Below are 20324 nucleotides of genomic sequence, written 5' to 3'. Positions count from 1 at the left end.
GTATCGGTACTCGTCCGATACTAGGGTGGTATCGTTGCCGATCCGATACAAAATTAATATCTCCGATGGTCTCTCGAAACACTATTTTTCTTAGTCGATATAATATTTTGGTTTATAATGCGCAAAAGACGCATCTTTCGTGGATAGTTACACTGAATCTTGTCAGGTTTTATTGCACCCAAGGTTTATATTTACGAAAATGGCTCCTAAATTTCTCCAAATTTCGGTTAGTTTTACATACTCTAATACATATCAGAAATAAAGAAGAACATACTAACAAAAAACGGTCAACTTAATTTATAAATTTCAGCCATGATTCGCGATTCAAGGTGGCGATTTTGATCTCAAAAAGATAAATTTATGAAAAATTAGTAGGTAACCAAACATTCTAACGCTAAAGCACATTTTGGCATAATAGCCTCGGAAATTTTTTTTTATATTTTTTGCTTGTTTGACGATTAGTTGGGTGCACTAGCCATTCGCAGTCCCTATGGCAGTGTTGTAAACAAGTCATTTCGAAATAGCAAGTACCAGTCAAGTCATTCGCACAACGACTTAAGTCCAAGTCAAGTCTTTTCGAATAAACAACAAATCAAGTCCCAGTCAAGTCATATTAAGAGCAAGTCAACTTCAAGTCACGTCCTTGACATAAAAGTAAAACGTGCAATCAAATTTTCCTATTTAAAAAATTTGAAAAGCCTAACGAAAAAACTTTCAACCCAAGTCATTTTCCCGAAAGACTGAAGTTAAGTCAATTCACTTAAAAACAGTGACTTGAGTAGCCACACTTAAGTCATTATAGCACTGACAATCTGAAATATATGTTTACCATATTAAAGGTTACACTTGTCCATTGTGCGGCCCGTCCTTTTGCGATACTTTGGCTACACAAAGCGCCCTGGTAACTTGAAACAACACAACTAAACACTTGAAAAAAAACTAAAAGATATAAGTCAAAAACAGTTAAATGTAGTTTTCTATTCAAAACAAATTAACTTTCGTTTAAACATACTCCATGATTATGATAAAAAAATCTCAACTAGTAGGCCTATTAAGCACTCGCGAGGTTCAAAACAAACCAGTGTGCTGCGGCCATATGAGATGCATTGCAAAATGATTTATTATTTTAATGTTCAGGCAGAAAATTTTTGAAAACAAACGTATGCATTTTAATAATTTCATTGAAAAAAAGGTTGTGATAAATTACCTTTACTGAACATTTGTTGGTTTTAAAGCCGGTCCGCGAAAAATTGTTAATTTTAAACCGGTCCGCAGGGCCAAAAAGGTTGCCGCACCCTGGCCTAACTAACTTATTTACTATAACAGCTTGTGCAGTATTTAACCGCCTGTATTTTTTATTTCAGCACCGCGGGAGACTAGTTCTGTCCTTTCTCTCTCTCAGAAGTCTTGTTTCCAGTTGATCGAAAATTTTCTGTGACGCCGTCGTGTGCTGTTGAATAACCTTCAGCTTAAACCGTTAAAAAGTGTGCTATGTTTTGCGTTGGTCGTTTTTTTATGATGCGTGCTGTTAGTGTCAAATTCGTTGATTTTGTGCCATTTTGTTAAATATATAGATTCTACACCGTTGTTTTGAATTTCGCTAGGACTCGACGAAATGTCAAATTAGCCTGAAGCTTAGCTTACTTAAAAATTGTTGATTCACCGGTTGTTATGCGGTTTACCTAGAGCAGTGCTTCTCAACCTATGGGTCGCGACGCAAAATTGGGTCGCTGTTTGATTTGGTTGGGTCGCCGACCGCAGTAGTCACATGTTTAAACTAATTGAGATTGGTTCACTTCAAATCGAAATTTTTCACTTAAGGAAATCAAGGAAGGAATACAAATAATGTCTTATAATAATTATTAAAATTTGAAATTATTTATGCCAATTCTAATAATGTCTATTTTTTGTTCGCCTACAAGAAGTTAGTTTTAATTTCGCTAACAAGAAAAAAAATTGGGTCGCCAAAGCTTAGTTGTCATACTTACGCTTAATATTTGGGTCGCCGCGAAAAAAGGTTGAGAATCACTGCCTTAGAGTTTGCAATATTATCGTCTTGTCGCCTCGCAGGACTAAATAAATGCTACGCCCTTCAGTTGTTGCATCCCGTTTAGGTCTGTCTAATATAATAATTGTAATAGACGCTTATAATAGGCAAGCAACATGAACTTTGAACACCTATATTGCCAGTAGGCCTATTACTTGATTAGCAAGGGTAATTTGGAACGGGATTAGCCATGGGTTTACACTTGGAATAAAAGTACCCAGTTTTCTTTCCAAAACACATTTTTAGCCTAATAAATTATAACAAAAACATAACTTTTTTAGCAATGTTGGTAAACTGCGTCAAAGAGATTTAGCTGAAGTCTTTTTGACTGAACCTAGTAGCCTACAGGTCATTCTTGATATAAAATCTTCGCATGTTATATTCTTAAGAAAAAAGTGTGATTTTATTTAAATAGATAAATTATTCAATGTTTTTATAGCTAATAATAACTGTTCTAATTTTAAAAAAACTCAAAAAATCAAATGCTCAAATGTGACTACTAGGCTATAGCTACAAAGGGTATTTCCCCGTATGAAACATCTTTAAAAAATTGCTTCGATATATTTTCATGAATCATTGTTACATTGTAGCATTTTGGCAACACGATTTTTGATGTCAACATAAGTATATTTGAAAATTGTCGTCCTTTTAGGATTTCTGTTGTTATTTTTGTGCGATTTATTTTCTGCTACGCTTTTTCGCTATAAGATGAGGTGTTAAATCATACACATGGTTTAATGTTAATGTAGCATTTAAAAACAATCACAATGAAACCCAACATGTTTGGCCAACGATTCAGAATTTGGGGAAGCTGTTTTTCTAGTCGACAATTCAACACAGTTACGCCTACGTCGGGCAAGCTTTTTGAAAGTAAAAATAAAAAGGATTTCGTAAAAGAGTGGGTACAACCAGAAGGGTTTGACACTGGCATTAAAGTAGGTAACAGCTATGCATCTTTAGGTACGTACACAAACCGTACCCTTGTTCCACTAATTGTAAAAGATCCAATGAACATAACTTGGTATTCGTGCGGTCCAACTGTGTACGACGACATGCATCTCGGCCATGCATGCTCATATGTGCGCTTCGATGCAATCCGTAGGGTCCTTGATAAATTTTTTGGTTTCCATGTGAAATTGGTCATGGGCATTACAAATGTTGATGACAAGATTATATCCAGGGCTCAGCTGCTTGGCAAGGAACTGCTATCGATGGCGCAATATTACGAGATGGCGTTTCAGAAAACGTTACATGAGCTAAATGTAATACCACCGTTTCAGTATATGCGAGTCAGCGACTTTATCCCGGAGATGATTGCCTTTATCAATGTGCTCTTAGCGACGGGTAATGCTTATCACACCGGCGACGGGAATGTTTGGTTCAACTGCGAAAATTTCACAAAAGTCGGACGGCTGTCGCAGCTTCAAGAAGAATGGGAGGAAGGCGAAAGTGGCCCGAACACAAAGTCACAGTCAAAGAAAAGCAGAAGGGATTTTGCTCTTTGGAAAGCAGCCAAGCCGGGTGAGCCTTACTGGGACGCTCCGTGGGGTATGGGGAGACCTGCCTGGCACATAGAGTGCTCAACGTTTGGCAGTCTGGTCTTCGGAAGTCAAATGGACATACACAGTGGCGGAAGAGATTTGTGTTTTCCTCATCACGAATGTGAACTGCTCCAGTCGGAAGCCTACCACGGCAGAAGCCAATGGGTGAACTACTTTCTTCACTCTGGACAATTTAAACTTCCCGGCGACACAGCAAAAATGTCAAAGTCCCTTGGCAACACCGTGACCGTTCCGGAGTTCCTGTCAAAGTGGTCCAGTGACCATTTTCGACACTTTGTGCTGTCAAGCTCCTATTCAACCGACAAGGAGTATGACGCAAGGGCGCTGCGCGAAACTGATACCCACTTGCAAACTACCAAGCAATTTTTACATGGTCTTCATAAGTATGTTAAAGGTGGGCAGAACTTTTCTGTTGACAGCGTTGAGCTTTCTAGGATTTTGGATGAGTGCAGAGAAAATATGCACAAAGATTTTTGCAATAACTTTAACATCGGCGCAGCTATGCACAGGTTACGTGTCGCTGAAGGCTTGGTATCCAAGTGTTTCACAGACTTTGTTGAAACGTCATGTAGAGAACCTGACTGCGTTCAAACTGTGCTTGATTTTGTGGAAGGATGTTACGAAAAGCTCGGTTTTACAACCCTGACAAGATCACAAGGAGAGCAAATACCGACCAGTGAATCGCAAGTAGATTCCAGCCAAATGCCCAACCTTATAAATAGCAGTCTGCAATTTCGTTACAATGTTAGGAACTTGGCCAAACAAGCGATAAAGTCTCAAAATGAGCAAGAAAAGGGAATGGCAAAAGAGTTGCTTGCGTTTTGTGACACAATTCGAAATGACTTTGTCAAACACGGTGTTAAGATAAGTGATAAGGTTGATGGACAAACTGATTGGACTTTAGATGACAAAAAATCGTCTTAGTATTTTGTTTGCTATAAATACATTATTTTTTTTTAATATATATATTGTTCTGTAAGTGCTAACTGTGCAAAGTGTTTTACTGTTTTATTGCAATCTAGTTATGCCTTTTATTTTAACCCCTAAAGAAACTTGTAAACTGAAATTTGGAAAAAGTTATGCAACATGCTGATATCCTGTCTTGCCCGTTTTGCAACTTTACAAATTCAAAAAGCGACATCCTGCAAGCTCATGTTGAAACGGATCACCAAGCAGAGCTGAAAACGCCAACTAAAAGTACAAAGTAACGATTTATAGTTCTCACAGTGCCCAGTTTCTTAGCAATGTTTTTTTGGCCATTACACATGTTCATATTTGTGGAAAAACAGCACATCTTGGAATATAGGTGCAAAACCATCTTATGTCAGTCTTATACTTTTTAATTTTTTTATTTCAACCCACATTTTGAAATTGAATAACAACCTTATGTATAAAGCAACTTAGCAAGTATTTATATTTGGAAGTAGAACACTCTATATTTTACGATCAATTGTTTTTGACTCACATTTTATGCCTATTTTAACATACATTTCCATTCCTGATCAAGCTAAAACTTCCTGCAGGCTATTGACACTATATAACAATTTTGTGTTCAACATATTTTTTAAAAAAGAGTTAGATGTACCCTATATTTCATCCGAGTTACCGATATATTTTTTTTGAGAACAAAATAATTTGTAGCATTGCTGTTATAACTTGTCTACTTCCAGCTGCAACAAGAATCCTGATGACAGTTCCACTCATGTGACCTGTCCATTGTGCAGCGCCCCTTTTTCTGTTTTGGAAATTGAGGAACATTTTCTAATACACCATTTGAATAATGAGGAACTCCCTACATCAAGCGCAGATCCAACCAGCAGCACTTCCAATAATGCCTATCTTTCAAAACGTATCTCAATTTATAATATTTCAAACTAATTGTGTTGATTTTTTGCATAAAAAGTATGACCTTTCAAAAATTAGCATTTTGTTCCTCTTAAGCAGGGGTCACAAATCATTTTTTTAAAGGGTCAGAACTGGCAATCGTTTTAACAAAAATCGTTTAACAAACCACAATGAAGTTTTTCCGGGACAATTCTAACAAATAATATTATTGTAGTCACATAGTGGTTCATTGCTGCTTAAGCTATTTATTTTATATCGGTCAAGGCCTAGCATCGCGGTTTTAATACACCAATCCTTTTATTGTTATTTCACAAATAAATTAAAGGTTGCGAACTTACTGTGTGCATGTTTCTTGCGGATTGAAATTTTCCAAAATAAAAAAGTGCGGATGGAAATTTTTAAGGTTGAAATGCACTGGCTTAGTTGTTTATGGCTTTTCCAGGGTCCGAAAAAAACGTAATGATTAAAGATCACAAGCCAGATATAATTTTGTGTCTGTTATTTTTTCCTATTTATTTAAAAAGGAAAGATAAATAAATAGTTTTGAAATTGTTTTTAGAAAAATTTGCTTATTTTGGCATCCAACAAACATTTCAATTAAGAAAGTATTATAAACCATAATTTGGGATTATTTAAAGTATGGTGTTTGTTAATATTCTGCCATACTTAGTTTGATTTAACATTTTTTTAACCTTTTTATTTACTCTATTGTTTGAAAGAATATACTATTACCCATCTTACTGGTAAGTCATTTTGTCAGGGTCATATTTACCTGAAATTGCTGTTTTTAGAAATCGAAATCAACGAAATGCAATCTAAACAATGTGAAGATTATGATAGGAAAATGGCCGAGGAACTAGAGTTAAGACTCCTGCAAAAAGAGTTCAGCTGCGACCCAAACGACAAAATTACTTTTGAAAAGCAGGCGTCAAAACTGATGAACAAAGCTGTTGGCAAGGGAAAGCTTACGCCCTCTGAATATTACAGGTTGGAAAGTGCATTAAAAAAACAACATAGATCCAAGCTTGGGTTGTGTAACTAAACTAACAAAAGTAAAATAGAGTTTTTGAACCAGCGGTTCTCAACCTTTTATGGTCTCTAGCACGGCCAGAAACAATAAATAGATTGTGTCAGTCCCTGCTAAAAAAATTTGTGAAGTTGTTTTCTGCTATGTCACTAAAAACTGAACTGGAACAACACAAAACTCAGCTATGTAGTTGAATATCATTTGATTTGTTGCACTCTAATTGTACACAAGGAGTTGTTTCCAGAGGCTTTCGAATAGTGCAACAATCAGATTCTTCCACAATACATTTTGGCACCCTGAAACAAATAGCACTCCGGTTGGGAACCACTGCTTTGAATAGAAGTTATTTGGTTAATTAGTGACGCTTTAAGAAAAATAGTACACAAAAGTTTGTTTCATAAACAATAATCCACTTGTGGTTTTATAAAATTAACTTAATAACTTTATACCATCTGCTAAATGCTCAGTTGATAAATGCAGATAAATTGTTTACACCTGGTTATACTTAATATCACTTAAGTGGTTCTCAACAGGTGTGCCGTGGCGCCCTAATGTGCCATTTCCAATGCTCAAGGGTGCCGATAGGTATTTGAGAATTTTTCAAGAATCTGATTTTTGCTTAATTGGTAAGCTTTTACGATTAGAGACCGTTATATATTAAATGACATTTTCCTACATGTATATCAGGGGGTCTTAAACTTTTTTCACCGCGGACCCCAAATTTGTTTTTGCTTTACATGGACCACAGTAAGCAGGAAATTTAATAAAAATGACGTCATGAATTGACGTCACAATACAAATAGACTGTAGAAATCCGCAGTTTTAGGTCCACAAAATGTGAAAAGGAAAATAGAAACAGAGACATTCAGTGCAAAAATGTTTTATTTTTAATTAAACTCTTTCTCTAGAAAAATTGATAACTTCCTAAATATATACCATGTTTCAATTTGGCCTTCGCAGACCCCCTAAAACTAGTTCACGGACCGCTAATGGGTCCATGGTCCCCGATTTAAGAACCCCTGATGTATATGTTAAGTTGATTGTGTTGTTCCAGTTGCATTTTTTTGTGACATTTCAGTAAAATACTTGCGAAAATTCCAGCGGCACCCGAAAATCTATGTATTATTTTTGAGGGGTGCCGTTAGCCATAAAAGGTTGAGAATCACTGACTTAATCTATGGCTATAGTAAATTTTCCTTGATTTACATCTTTTTTCACCTTCAGTCGGAAGTTTGACATGCTTGAAAAGCTTGAGGAAGGTTTAGATGACAACAGCACTGCCACCAAATGTATTTCTCAACTGATGGTAGAGCTTTTAAGGAAGCTAAACAAACGTAATTGCACTGGGTGGATTCTTGTTTCTCCCTCAACAAATCATTATGGTAAGGTAGACAGTGGAACGGGTTAATTTATTTTATTAATGTAACTTATACGTTGGAAGGCTCACTTTGTTAGACTTTAGAGACAAGACATTGCTTTTGTATATTAGTGTAGTGTAGCTTGTTTTTTTCTAGCATTGTTAGTTAACAAAAAACGTTGTAAACCGTAACCATTACCGAAACTCATTTGCTGTTTAATGTTAAGTGATCTCGATTAAATCCTCTATTGATGCATCAAAAAAATTAACTTGGCGAATCATTGAATTTACAATGATCTCTCCTACGTTAATTACACCAGCACTCTGTAGTGTTTACCACTAGGGATGTCAGATGCTTGGCATTTAATTCCGATACGCACCACCCTACATTTTGTCAAAAAGTATCGTGATTCGATCCGACACCAAATGACGTCAATTCTATGCAAAAAATTAAAAATAATTGAAACGTCTAAAGATATTTTTTTTTTGGTTATAAAGCCCAAAAAATGTTAACGTTCAGACGTTGAGTTATCTCCAGCTGTTATTCTACTGCGTTTTGATAAATCTACCTTTCATTGGAGAATCGCTACATTGGTTCACAAACCATTGTTGCAAATTTTTCTATATTTATTTGGTATAGGATCGGCACCGATACCACTCTAGTAAAGTGCCGATAGTACCACTTGACATCGGGTATCGTTCCCCTACATACCTCTCTAAATAACCTTTATTTAAAGCGGTTTACATTATTTAATGCAGTGCTTTTTAACCTTTTTGCTGGAGTGTAACCCTATGGAAACATTCCACTGGCTCGAGGAACCCCAGAGCAATAATTCCACTGGCTCGAGGAACCCCAGTGCAATAAACGCACCTCAATTAGCTAAGCAATTTAAAAATTGCGGAACCCTTGGACTGTACTAGCGGAACCCTGGTTGAAAACCACTGATTTAATGTCTTGTAGTCTGCTATTGCGTCTTATAACTACAAGAAGGCAGATCTTTATTTGGTCTATTCTTGTTTAGGCAGAGGCCCGGGCGATTCTGGCTGGGGCTGTGGATTCAGAAATATCCAAATGATGTTATCCTCTATGATTTCCCTACCAGTGTTTAGAAACCACCTTGCTAGATTTGTAGGTAAGGTGACGGAAAATAAGAACTAATGTAATGCTAGTCCCGCGAACGACGGACTCTACCTTTTGTAATCGGACATAGATTTTTAACACTCCATAGAGAAAATATCAGACTTTCTATTAAACTAAATATGTCGCATCATACATTGCCAAGCTCAATATCAAAACACCTCTGTTTGTAAAATTACCCAAGTTAAGCAATTTTTTAATGTATAGCAAATCAAGTCACTAGCATTAAAAATAAATATTTTAAACTATAAACAATAGACAAGGTAATTCCATCCAAAGCGTTCTATCACCTTGCAACCACTGAGAAAATAGCAAGAATATTGTTTCGCGCATAAATGTAAGTGAACATCCCAATTCTGCCTAAAATCTCGTAGTTAAAAACACAATATGTATATCGAATAATTAGCTAGAAAGACTTTAAGACTCAACCAAGCCAGTGTCAAAAATACTTAATTCAAGTCATTTCAAAACAAAAGCTTAAATGCCCTTATTCCAGGGCTCGGCACCCTTGTTTTCACAACCCGCCGGTTTAAAACTGAAATTTTATCACAAACCGGCTTTCGAAAAACAACCAAATGACCAGAAGTTAAAATTTAATGCAACTTTGATGAAGCTTGTTTTGCAGCAACAAGCCCTAACTGCGTATTAGTAAGACAACATTTTAGTTCGTCATAGAAAAAAGTTATATACAGGTCTACACTAAACAGGGTGCAGTTGACTCGACGTACCTTACGGTCTTTCACTGCATCCTGGAACAAACAACTGTAATTTTCTTTGTTGCTTCGTACTGAGTTTTAGTTGTTTCGTTCCCAAAAAAATAAAATGTATCTATCTACACCTAATAAAGGTGGTTACCAGCTTCTGGTTTAAAACACTTGATTTTATCTCGAATAGTAACCCTAGAACAAACATATTTTCGGTTTGGTTGTTATCAACTGATTATTGTGTTGTCCGATTAAACAAATTTTGAAAAAATTAAAAACCTCGAATTTGCGTTGTTTTGAGCCAGTTTGATATTTTTGAAGTAAGTTGTTATATTTCGGTACTTTACGAGCGCTGAAAAGATTCAAACTACATTGCTACTACATTTGTGAAAAGTAAGTAGTTTTACATTCACAGCTATAATAACAACGATGTTATTGTTTTTTATACTATCTTTGGCGTGTTTTTTTTTTGAAGTGAAGTTTAACCCTAGAGGCACAGCGTTTTGCATAACTTTTAACGCCAAAGACAGAAAAGCAAAAACAACTTACGTTGTAATATTTTTTATTTAATTTCAATCCTTCTTGTGACCTCTAAATTTGTCGCAACACTAGCAGGCTTGTTTTGGTTTAAAAAAAGTTAGGATTTTATCTCGAATACTTTTCGAAAAGACTTGGGCCAAAGTCGAGTTATTAGCCAAAAGACGTTGGTCAAGTCAAGTCATTTGAAACGAGTAACTCAGTGCCTTATTCGACTTAAATCATTATAGCTTTACAAACATCTGGCTTGTATATCAACTAGGTAAAATCCCATCGATTCCCAAACTTCAGTCAATGATCGAGGAAGCCTGGAGCAATGGCTTTGATCCGAGCGGCAAAGAACAGCTTCAGGGCAAACTGGTTGGAACTCGAAAGTGGATCGGTGCCACTGAGGTCTTCGCTCTTTTCGCCAGCCTTGGACTGCATTGCAATATTGTCGACTTTCAGGCCAGGTGCAAATCGTCAGATCGCAGTTTTTGTATTTTTTCGTGTCTTTAAACCAGTGGTTCTCAATATTTTTGAGCGTGCTACACACTAAAAATAAAAAATTGCTAAGGAATTTTTACAAGAACATACCGTTCAACTAATTGTTTTTGAAGGATTCGATTTTTAACATTTTTTAACAACGCCCTAACAAAACGGCAAGTTAGTAGGTAAGTTACATAGTTTTATCAGTTATCTTATGGATAGTTAGCATCGTAGTCCATTATACTTGGCTGTATACCTAAAACCTATTGTCTATTTGCTGTACAACTAAGTGTATTTCACAAAATTAGTTGTAAACTCATGTTGAAAATGAATGAAGAATTATTCGAAACGTTCAAAATACTTCCTACTTCTGTATGGGCTTTGATATTCTTATTACGTCTTACTACAACCTCCAACCATTATGCTCCAAAAATTATAAACTAGTTTACACCTAACGTGGAAATTTCGTACGATTTTTACAAAACGTTTCGCAAGACACTTGACTGATCTTTCTAGGTTTGAGAATCACCGCTTTTAAACGAATGACGGTTATCGACTTTGAATAGGGTCCGAGTACTAATGTACACCTTTTGAACCACAATGGGTTAAATTTCACAGTTGTCCGCGGTTGAGCGTGTAGTATTAACTGAAAGTAAGAACTGTTTCATAAATGGTACAACTTTGCATTAAAAAAGCAAAGCACGCGCCAGATTTGTTTTGGAGCTTTTGGCGGCAAAAGTCGTGTATAATAGATACAGCAACGTTGGCTATGCCGAAAAATTCGTTTATTATAAAAAATATGAACGTTTTTTGTTCAACTTTAAATAAACTGTTAACACTTGCTTTAAAAGGAGAAAATCACCATGAACTTCAATTGTAAGCTGTACCTGTCTACCAATAAAACCGTAAAAACGTTCCTGCAATCGTTTTTTGCAACCCAGAAAGTCGTCGCGTTAATATGTTTTATAACTAGTCCACTTTTATTTTGGCTCACCACTCTATACTAGGGATTAATCAAAGTATAGGATATAACTTATTCTGTTTAACATCACTAAATTATCATGCCCGTCATAAATGTTAAGCCAAATCACTATAAATTGTGCTATACCTGCAAGCAGATAAGTTGCAACAATTTGTCTTACAATAGAGTGTACATGCTGCAGTGAGTCGAGTATATGAGTAGAACTCTGGTTGTTTTTAACCCACTCCGCGGCCCTGCAATGTGGTACGTAGCCACAAATAAGTACTCATTGGTGATGCTATAGCAAGCAGCATGGACAAGCTAATTATGTAATAGGTTTAATGCACGATTAAACCAAGTCGGATATGACTAATTCACTATAACAGCACAAAATGCTCGTTGTCCGTCATAAATATTGGGCCAAATCACCATAAGTTGTGCTATACGCGCGAATTATTCTTTTCTTTATGTAAAACTGCTCCGAAGGTTTTACCATTATTATTATCGTGTGACTTGAAAAAGCTATTCAACTTGACCGAATCACCTAAGTTACCCTGTAATTGACAAACATGTGTAATTGTGTATATTTGCAGAACAAAAAAGAAGGTCAACGACGAATTGTTCGAATGGGTCTCGAAATACTTCAACGATGGTCGCGGTTCATCCGACAAACCAGCAAACGGTATGTTTGCGTCACCTTTTTTTCTGGACCTAAACTTTATCGTGAATCGATTTTGGTTCATGTTTTAACCGAGTCGATAATAATTTTATGTTCATCAGTGAATCTGAGCAGTGAGCTTAACGTGAAGCGAGTTCTAAAACCGGACATGTTGTTTTTCGTGAAACCCGGGTTAACTTTTTTTAATACACCTCCTTAGTTAGAATATATTATCATTTAGCTTACTAATTAAAATTGCCTTAATATTTTTTTTTCATATCAATAATTAACTGCATATATATATATAATATAAAAGCATAATATATGCCAATTCTAAGTAGTCGGTTAAACAAAATTGTGTAGTAGTCAATAAAAGATACATGCACATACGTGTACAAAAACGTGAAGAGAGCCCACCTGAAGTCGTGTTTCAAACTATATAGCGGCCCACGTATGGAAAGCTTTCGACAGATTAACCGAATGATGCAAGCAAGGCAGGCTAGAAAAATAATTAGTGTGTGGTAAAGTTCGAACTCACGACCTCCGGTCATACGGGGACCGTCGCTCTACCACCATGTCATGGCGTCTGAACCTAGGTAGCTCATTTGGTAACTGGTGTGGGCGGAGGTCGTGACTTTGCATCTAAAAACTGCCTGTTCGGGTAATTCTCCGAAGGCTTCCGGTGTATGGTTGTAGGTTGTTTTTTCTCAACTGGAATGTAGTTAACTATCTCACATTGCCTATATATATATAAAGTTTATGATAAAAAATAACATAAAAAAACTTGTTTTTAGCGTATTGAACCCTAACTCCACCCGACTAACTATACCAGTTGCTTTTATGTTGCAGGCGCCGTTAAAACAGTTGATGTTCCTCTGCTTTATTTGCAACATCAAGGCCACAGCCGTAGTATTGTCGGGTTGCAGTTTAACGCCAAATCAGACTCGGCCAGTCATTTTATAATTCTGGACCCGGGCGATACGATGGGCCAAGTCAAGGCGGTAAGATAGTCGTAAAACTGTTTTTAAGACTTGCCTTTGTTCATAATTAGGATTTTTCATTTACACTAATAAGGTTTAAAACGTTGTTAGACCTATTCCATGGTTAAATTTGCCTATAGGGCGTAATATTTATTTCGGTTTTTAGTTCCTCAAAAATTTTAGGGCACGCAAATTGAAGATTCCTAATTTTCGTGGAAACGTTGTATGAGGTTAAAGGCCCGTTTACACTACAGCTGCACTGAGCTGAGCAAAGCGTAATTTGCATTTTTTCTATTGTGGCGAGCGTTTCACGCTTTGCTAAACTCAGGCCCCGTGTAGCAGCTGCAGCTAGCTTGAAGTTACGCTTTGGAGCGATTTTCACGCTTTGCTAAACTCAAGCCCGCAGTGCAGCTATTGAAACACGTTACGTTTTGGGGCGATTTTTACGCCCAGCGCAGCTCACTGTAGCTGTAGTGAAAATAATTTCACGCCCAGTGCAGCTCAGCTCCGCTCAGTGCAGCTGTTGTTTAAACGGGCCTTAAATGTTTCTCAGAAATTGTGACGCTTTATTTTCTTAGTGCGCTGTTTTGCGGTTTTTAGTTCTGATTTTTAGGAAGTGGATTATTATTTAAATAAACAATGTAACAAGTAGGGTGTTCTTTATTTTGTAATAAACTAAATAAATGTCACTGTAGCCGAAACCAGGAAAGCCAACGTTTAAATTTCCGATTAGCCTCGACACTGTAGCATGATTTTGGTTCATTTTTTTTGTTTTTTTTTTTCGAAACGGTCCCCCAGATTTCTCCAGCGGTTTCCTAAATTTTGGACTTGCAACTTTTTGGTATTTAAATGAAACACTTGTGGTCTCTTAAAACTACTTAGCGGGCACCCAAACCAAATCTTAAAAAAAAACCTGCTCATGAGTCATAAGTTACAAAGTAGTAACGCTGTTATCGCATTATAAAATATTCAAAATGTGTTTTTGTGGCGTCATAAAATTTAAAAAACTAAAATAAAAAAAATGTGCAAAACGGATCTTTAGAAAGGTGATTTTAATTTCTTATATCATTGTGTTTTTATTGGTAAGGTATAATAAAATAAACCAAAAGATTTTCCAAAACCTTGTTAAAATAATTGTTTTTTGTTTTTATGTTTTAGGCTGTAAACGGGGAAGCTGGAAAGTTTTCGCGAAAGTTCGTCAAAACCAAAGGCTCTTTCAACGAAGACAAATACCAGATTGTTTCGGTCGTTGGAATTGCGTCTGACGAAAGGATGCAACAGCAGAAAGATGTCGATGCAATGGCGCAGAAGATTTTTTCCTAAACCTCAGTTTTCTTTCCTTTAACTTGTGTCTGTTTTTTGTAATTTTGTTGCCTCTATGAATAAATTACCTATGGGCCAACAAATTATCTCTCTTTGTAGGCAGGTATATCCGCTACTTTGCATTTTATTCCGATAACCGATATTTTGGACGAAAAGTATTGCGATACCAAATGACGTCATTAATATGGTGCACTAAGCATAAACGTTTCTATCGGCATCGATCCGATAGGGCATCCTTAGTTAAAGTTAAAGGGTCTAAAGTTGGTTGCAACGATGAACCTGCAAAGTATTGAAGTCATTAAAAAACTTTGGAAGCATAAGTGTTGGAGGTTGTAGTAAGACGTAATAAGAATATGAAAGCCCATACAGAAGTAGGTATCATTTTGAACGTTTGGAACAAGTCTTTATTCAGTCTTTTATTAAGTCTTTATGCTATGTTGAAAATGAATAAAGACTTATTCGAAACGTTTAAAATGATACCTACTTCTGTATGGGCTTTGATATTCTTATTACGTCATTAAAAAACGTTTATAAGTTAATAATTTTGTCAAATTTACCCTAGTCGTAAATAAGTTAATTGAAATAAAAAATCGGTTTTAGACTTACCTGTTGACTTATTAATGAATTTTAAACAATCACTTTTGCGTGTTAATTTTGTCTTTCAATTGACAAAGTTTTAACTGGTTAAACTCAAATTATAGCAAATGAGATGATCGTGCACTTGCACTATATTGGCATAACGACAGAATAGCAGTTAATAAAAATATGGTACAAATACTTCTACTAAACATTGATGAAAGACCCTAACTGTTCTTTTCAAAGATGTAACTAAAACCAGGTAGAATGGTGCGTTTAATCACACCTGTGTTGGATAATGTCACTGTGCGCAATTAAGTGTCTCATAATAAGCAAAACATTGAAAAATCAAAAATGCGATATAAAATATCTCAAAAATGTCCTAGAAAAGAAAAACAGTTTCAGAATCAGCGTAGAAAACACTTTATCAGCTAACAGGGTGGTCCAACTTCTTTTCATCGCGGGCCAAAAACAAGGTTTATTTTGTCTTGCGGGCCAATGTTTTTAAATTTCGAATATTGCTGGAAAATTATACATAGTCTATGGCATATATACTAATTTTATGGAATGTATACTTTTGTCTGTTGAAATTATAAAAATAATTTCAACACCAAAAAATTAAAAAAACAAAAATTGAAGTGATATTGCCAGATTGAACCAAAGCTGACTAATCAGTTCGCGGGCCAAAAAAGCTGAACTCGCAGGCCAACTTTTGCCCGCGGGTCTGCAGTTGGACCACGCTGAGCTATCACATCTCCGTTGCTGTTGACCAGTGTAATTGTTGCATGTGAGGTTAAGTTGTACGGGTAAAAAAAAAACTATTTCTGTACCAGCAGGCTTTCCGCTATCTTTTTGAAAATATTTTAACTAAGATTTCAGTTGAATATTTGTGCACGTCTTCGAATAATAATCTCAGGTTTCCTAAGGTAACTTATTTTAAACCACCACCTATGACGTGCTTTGTGACGTCATCTATGAAAACTTATATGGCTTCCGATGAGAAAATTGTTCTTCTTTCAACCCTGTCACTCGTAATTGGAATTTGCAGACTGGCTAAAAAATCGGTCACCTTTAGGTTTCGTGACACAAAATGCCTTGTGCGACTGCGGATCACATATTAACCAGGTTGTCAAACTCCACTTGAATCGTTTACTTTAAGGCTAACTTACAGTGGCATTCGTAGATGGCCGAATCAAAGTGGTAAGTTTGCAAGCGATGTGTTACGCAACCTATGGCCTGTGACATGGAAACTAATTTGTACTTTACTGGGGTAGATCCCGTTGTTTTAAGATAGCTCAAACCGTCCAGACCATTACCTAGAAATCTGGCGGTTATATAATATGCCAAATTTATAAATGGTTTATTTTCTTGTCTGTTATGTGCATTTGAGTTTATTTTAACTCATTTCAGTTTTCAGAAGTGCGTCAAAATTAGCTCATTTGTTTTCTTTTAAAGAAATATCAATAAACAAAAAACTGCACGGTAGGTATTTAGAAAAAAAATGTTCTCTGTGTAATTCACAGTTAAGCCCCAGAGCTATGTGCACTTTTATTTGAACAACATGATTGAAAAGTGCTGCGTACACAAACGCTAAGCAAACGCTGTTAGCAGTAAATATACGCTTCAGGCGTTTAGTTTAATCGCAGCAAGAGATTACAACAGTTAGGTTATTTTTGTTTATCTAATGCTATGTGAATTAGGTTTTTTTCAAATGAGAAAGTATCATAACCAAAAAAATGTTAGTTTGAACTTGTTCCGTGCAAAAAGTAAGCATTTATCAGTCGAAATTCTGTTGGAATATGTCTATTTGCAAGCAGTGTGGCACCTAAAAAATTAGTTGGAACACAGTTAAGACAGTTAAGGACACATTTGTTCTATGTTTTTTTCGCTCAAAATCTGAGAAACACCTATTTTTTGTATAATCCTTATTTTGCTGTAAAAAATACAAAAAGGTTTAAAAAAACTTTCTATAACCTATCTAAGACACTTGTAGTATACGTAAAAGGCCAAATAATGAAGGTCATTCTCGCCGGTTGTCCTAAAACTGGCACGAAAACGATGTGCGCAGCCTTTGAGATTCTCGGGATTCGAACCTACGACCTCTTGGACAACTTCGAGCATTTGTGGCGCGAGTGGGACAAGATACTGACGACGGGAGGAACCGTGGACGATTTTAGGCGGATGTACAAAGGCGTGGACGCTGTAACCGACATACCTTGCAACTGGTTCTGGGAAGAACTTCTTCAGGCTTTTCCCGAAGCTAAGGTTGGGCAAAAATAACTTTTAAATCCTTTTTAAAACAAGTCTTGCCATGGTTTAAACTTTAAACTGATTGCACTTATGGTTCAATAATTTAACTTGGCTTGGTTTCCGGGCCCTATTGTGAAATGACTTATGTTTGTCAAAAAAGGATTGCTCGAAATTTCAAATGGTTACTTGACTGGTGAAAGTTAATAAAGTAGATGCCACTGCTTTTGTGTTTTTAGGTGATTTGCTATGGACGGGAATTGAATGATCGCTTAATTGCTACATTAATGAAAACTAAAAACGATTTGGACTTAAGTTCCATTAACTTTTTTTTAGTTAAGTTAAAAAATACTTTTTTATTCTAAAATAATTATTAATATCACATCCTACGCTACTGCCCAAAAATATAATTATTTGGTTGTATTTCCAACACCACCTGAAACTTCGCCAACGCATTTATTTTCATAGATAATTTTAACTGTTAGAGATGAGGACGCTTGGTATGAGAGCTACCGGGCTCAGTGCGAAGTTATCAACAACGATTACTTAATCTGGCTGATGTACATCTTTTCGCCCAGCTTTATCGTGAGACGTTCGTTCAGGAAAAACATGCGTAAGTTGCTTTTAATTGCCATTTTTTCGTATGGTAAACATCTAGAGTTACAATAAATTTAATCTCGAAACATCTAGAAATTTTATGCAGAAATCTAAAAAAAATCTTGAAAGGATTTTTGAAAATATTTAATACATTTGGACAAAAAATCAACATTTTAAGCTTAATTCCGTATAAAATTGCATAAATGGTCTTTCTTGAAGCTTTAGATCTAAGATTTTCTATTTTATAAAACATTTTACTGAACATGACCAGTTACTAAAATTTTTATTTCATACTTCATTATTTACTTTTCAATTCGCAAAGTTTGAAAAGTTTAAGACAAAAAAATTGAATCCCACCACTCGTTGGGATCTATAAAATGATACATGGTACGTTAACTGACCTTAATAAAAGCTGTCTCCCGTTTACAAATGCGTTTTTACAGCCTCCTCATACCAGGATGATTTACTAATGATTCGTGCGCTGGCCCCCCAAATTTGTCATCTTTGTTTAAATTTCAAAGGCTGATAGATTGCTTTACTGACACTTGTTTCATTTTAATCAAATTCGCGCGTCTGCAAAGTCATAGTTTGTTTATAACCTTAAATATATCAGTTTAAGTTGTTTTAACTAATGCGAATGCTTTTTGGATGTTTCTCGATCCCCCCATATACTTTTTTTTCAGAAAACATTGTTAGCCAGAACACTAGCGGCTATCGAGTCAACTTGCACAACAAAATGATTCTTCAGCGGATCTACAGACAGCACAACATTTATGTGCAACAAGTAATGCCGCAAATATATTACTACGTTGCTTTTAAGTGGACAGCAAACTAAATTTAAGATTTAAAGTAATTCCAAAGTATTGTTGAATTTTTTGGAAAACAAAAAATTCTGCTAATGGGTAAAAAGGTACATGAAGGTTGCGCACTGTGTTTTGCAAATCGTGATTTAAAACACAATTAAGCTACTGACTTTACAGGGTCATCGTACAACCCAGCCGGATATAAATTTTAAAAACATTTAAGCTGTTTATTGTACAAAGCGTAACAATGAACTATTGAAGGTACCGTACTTGGGTTTCTACCGAAATCACGCGAAATCTAACTTTCTTTTGTGCCAGCGGTCTAAATAAACTAAAAATGCGTGTGTTTCAATAAAACAGTAACTTTGGCATAGTTTAACATTAATAAAATCATTAAAATAAAAAAACGCCCGAAAGAGAGACCCAAAAGAGTCCGAAACTAGTAGGCTACAATGGTAAATTATTTCCAATGAGGCACAGCCTATTTACATTTCCCGTTCTGAATAATTTTAAAAACTTTCTTTGAATATTTGTCTTCATTTTGCCAATTGCTTTCTGTGCAGAGAGCGCCCAAAGACAAACTGCTGGTCTACAGGCCATCCGAGGGCTGGGAGCCACTGTGCAGGTTCCTAGAAGTCGACATCCCCTCTCAGCCCTTTCCGCACAAGAACAAGAAAGGCGCCATGCTCGTGGAATGGAGAAAACACAACCAGTTCTACAGGCGCATTGCACTTGAAGCCTTTGTCAGCATGAGCATCTCTGGGGCCGCCGTTCTTTTCCTGGGCTACAAGGTTTACAGAAACGGCGGGTTCTCTCGCTTGGCCGAGATTATCGGCAACCACTGGACAATGGTGAAAAACATCGGGCAGTGAACGTGTTTTTTTCATTTCAAACTTCAAGCTTTGCTAGACACAACACAAACATTTTTAAGGGAAAGAAAAAGTATCTTGAACTCGACCCCTAAAAATAAATAAGTCCTAAAGTTGCCAATTTCGCAGTGTACAAAAAAATAAGTTAATAATTGTGACTATTAGGCCTAGCGATTCTCACACTTTTTACTGCGGGTTGCCAGTGTGCCTCGAGAGAGGTTCCCAAGTGTGCTGCAAAACTGCTTTTATTTGCAAAATAATCAAAACGCATACAAACAAGAATGTAAGACTTTGGTGCACACTTTTAGAAAATTGATAATAAATGAGTAAGACACTTACTTATTGCCTTGCCATGGATAAAGGCGATTGTTAGTTATTTAATTGTTGTTTGAAAGTGTGCCTCGAATGGTTTTCCGGATTTTCAAATGTGCCAATCTAAAATTTTGAAAAACACTACCACTATAAAGATATCATTTTGCCTGTATCGTATTGTTGTAGGTCAGTAAATCTATCTACCCCCCCCCCCCCAAATCCCAAATTTATTACAACACTAAAAACATTAAACTATTAAATTAATTGACGAGGCATGACGTCACTGCGACGTAACAGGATTGACCTATGATAA

General features: G+C 36.1%; 3 protein-coding genes across 3 annotated transcripts; all 3 read left to right on the top strand.

The window, feature by feature from the left end:
* Positions 1–2690: 2690 nt before the first annotated feature.
* On the top strand, positions 2691–4655 carry LOC146140975 (cysteine--tRNA ligase, mitochondrial-like). Its single transcript, XM_083391927.1, has one exon. It carries the CDS (start codon positions 2815–2817, stop codon positions 4531–4533), a length of 1719 nt encoding a protein of 572 aa, XP_083248053.1. The 5' UTR covers positions 2691–2814; the 3' UTR covers positions 4534–4655.
* On the top strand, positions 4597–14676 carry LOC146140974 (zinc finger-containing ubiquitin peptidase 1-like). Its single transcript, XM_083392762.1, has 9 exons — positions 4597–4813; positions 5280–5458; positions 6246–6441; positions 7706–7863; positions 8861–8971; positions 10480–10669; positions 12240–12328; positions 13154–13305; positions 14443–14676. The coding sequence occupies exons 1-9, from the start codon at positions 4689–4691 to the stop codon at positions 14605–14607; spliced, it is 1365 nt and encodes a 454-aa protein (XP_083248888.1). The 5' UTR covers positions 4597–4688; the 3' UTR covers positions 14608–14676.
* Positions 14677–17186: 2510 nt separating this feature from the next.
* On the top strand, positions 17187–19708 carry LOC146140973 (uncharacterized). Its single transcript, XM_083393000.1, has 4 exons — positions 17187–17448; positions 17899–18043; positions 18711–18811; positions 19394–19708. The coding sequence occupies exons 1-4, from the start codon at positions 17197–17199 to the stop codon at positions 19700–19702; spliced, it is 807 nt and encodes a 268-aa protein (XP_083249126.1). The 5' UTR covers positions 17187–17196; the 3' UTR covers positions 19703–19708.
* Positions 19709–20324: the final 616 nt, after the last annotated feature.

The sequence above is a fragment of the Ascidiella aspersa genome, chromosome 6 (assembly GCF_963924565.1).
Source record: "Ascidiella aspersa chromosome 6, kaAscAspe10.2, whole genome shotgun sequence".
NCBI lineage: Eukaryota > Metazoa > Chordata > Ascidiacea > Phlebobranchia > Ascidiidae > Ascidiella > Ascidiella aspersa.
The sequence above is the reverse complement of the archived record's forward strand: the minus strand, read 5'-3'. Positions and strand labels throughout refer to the sequence as shown.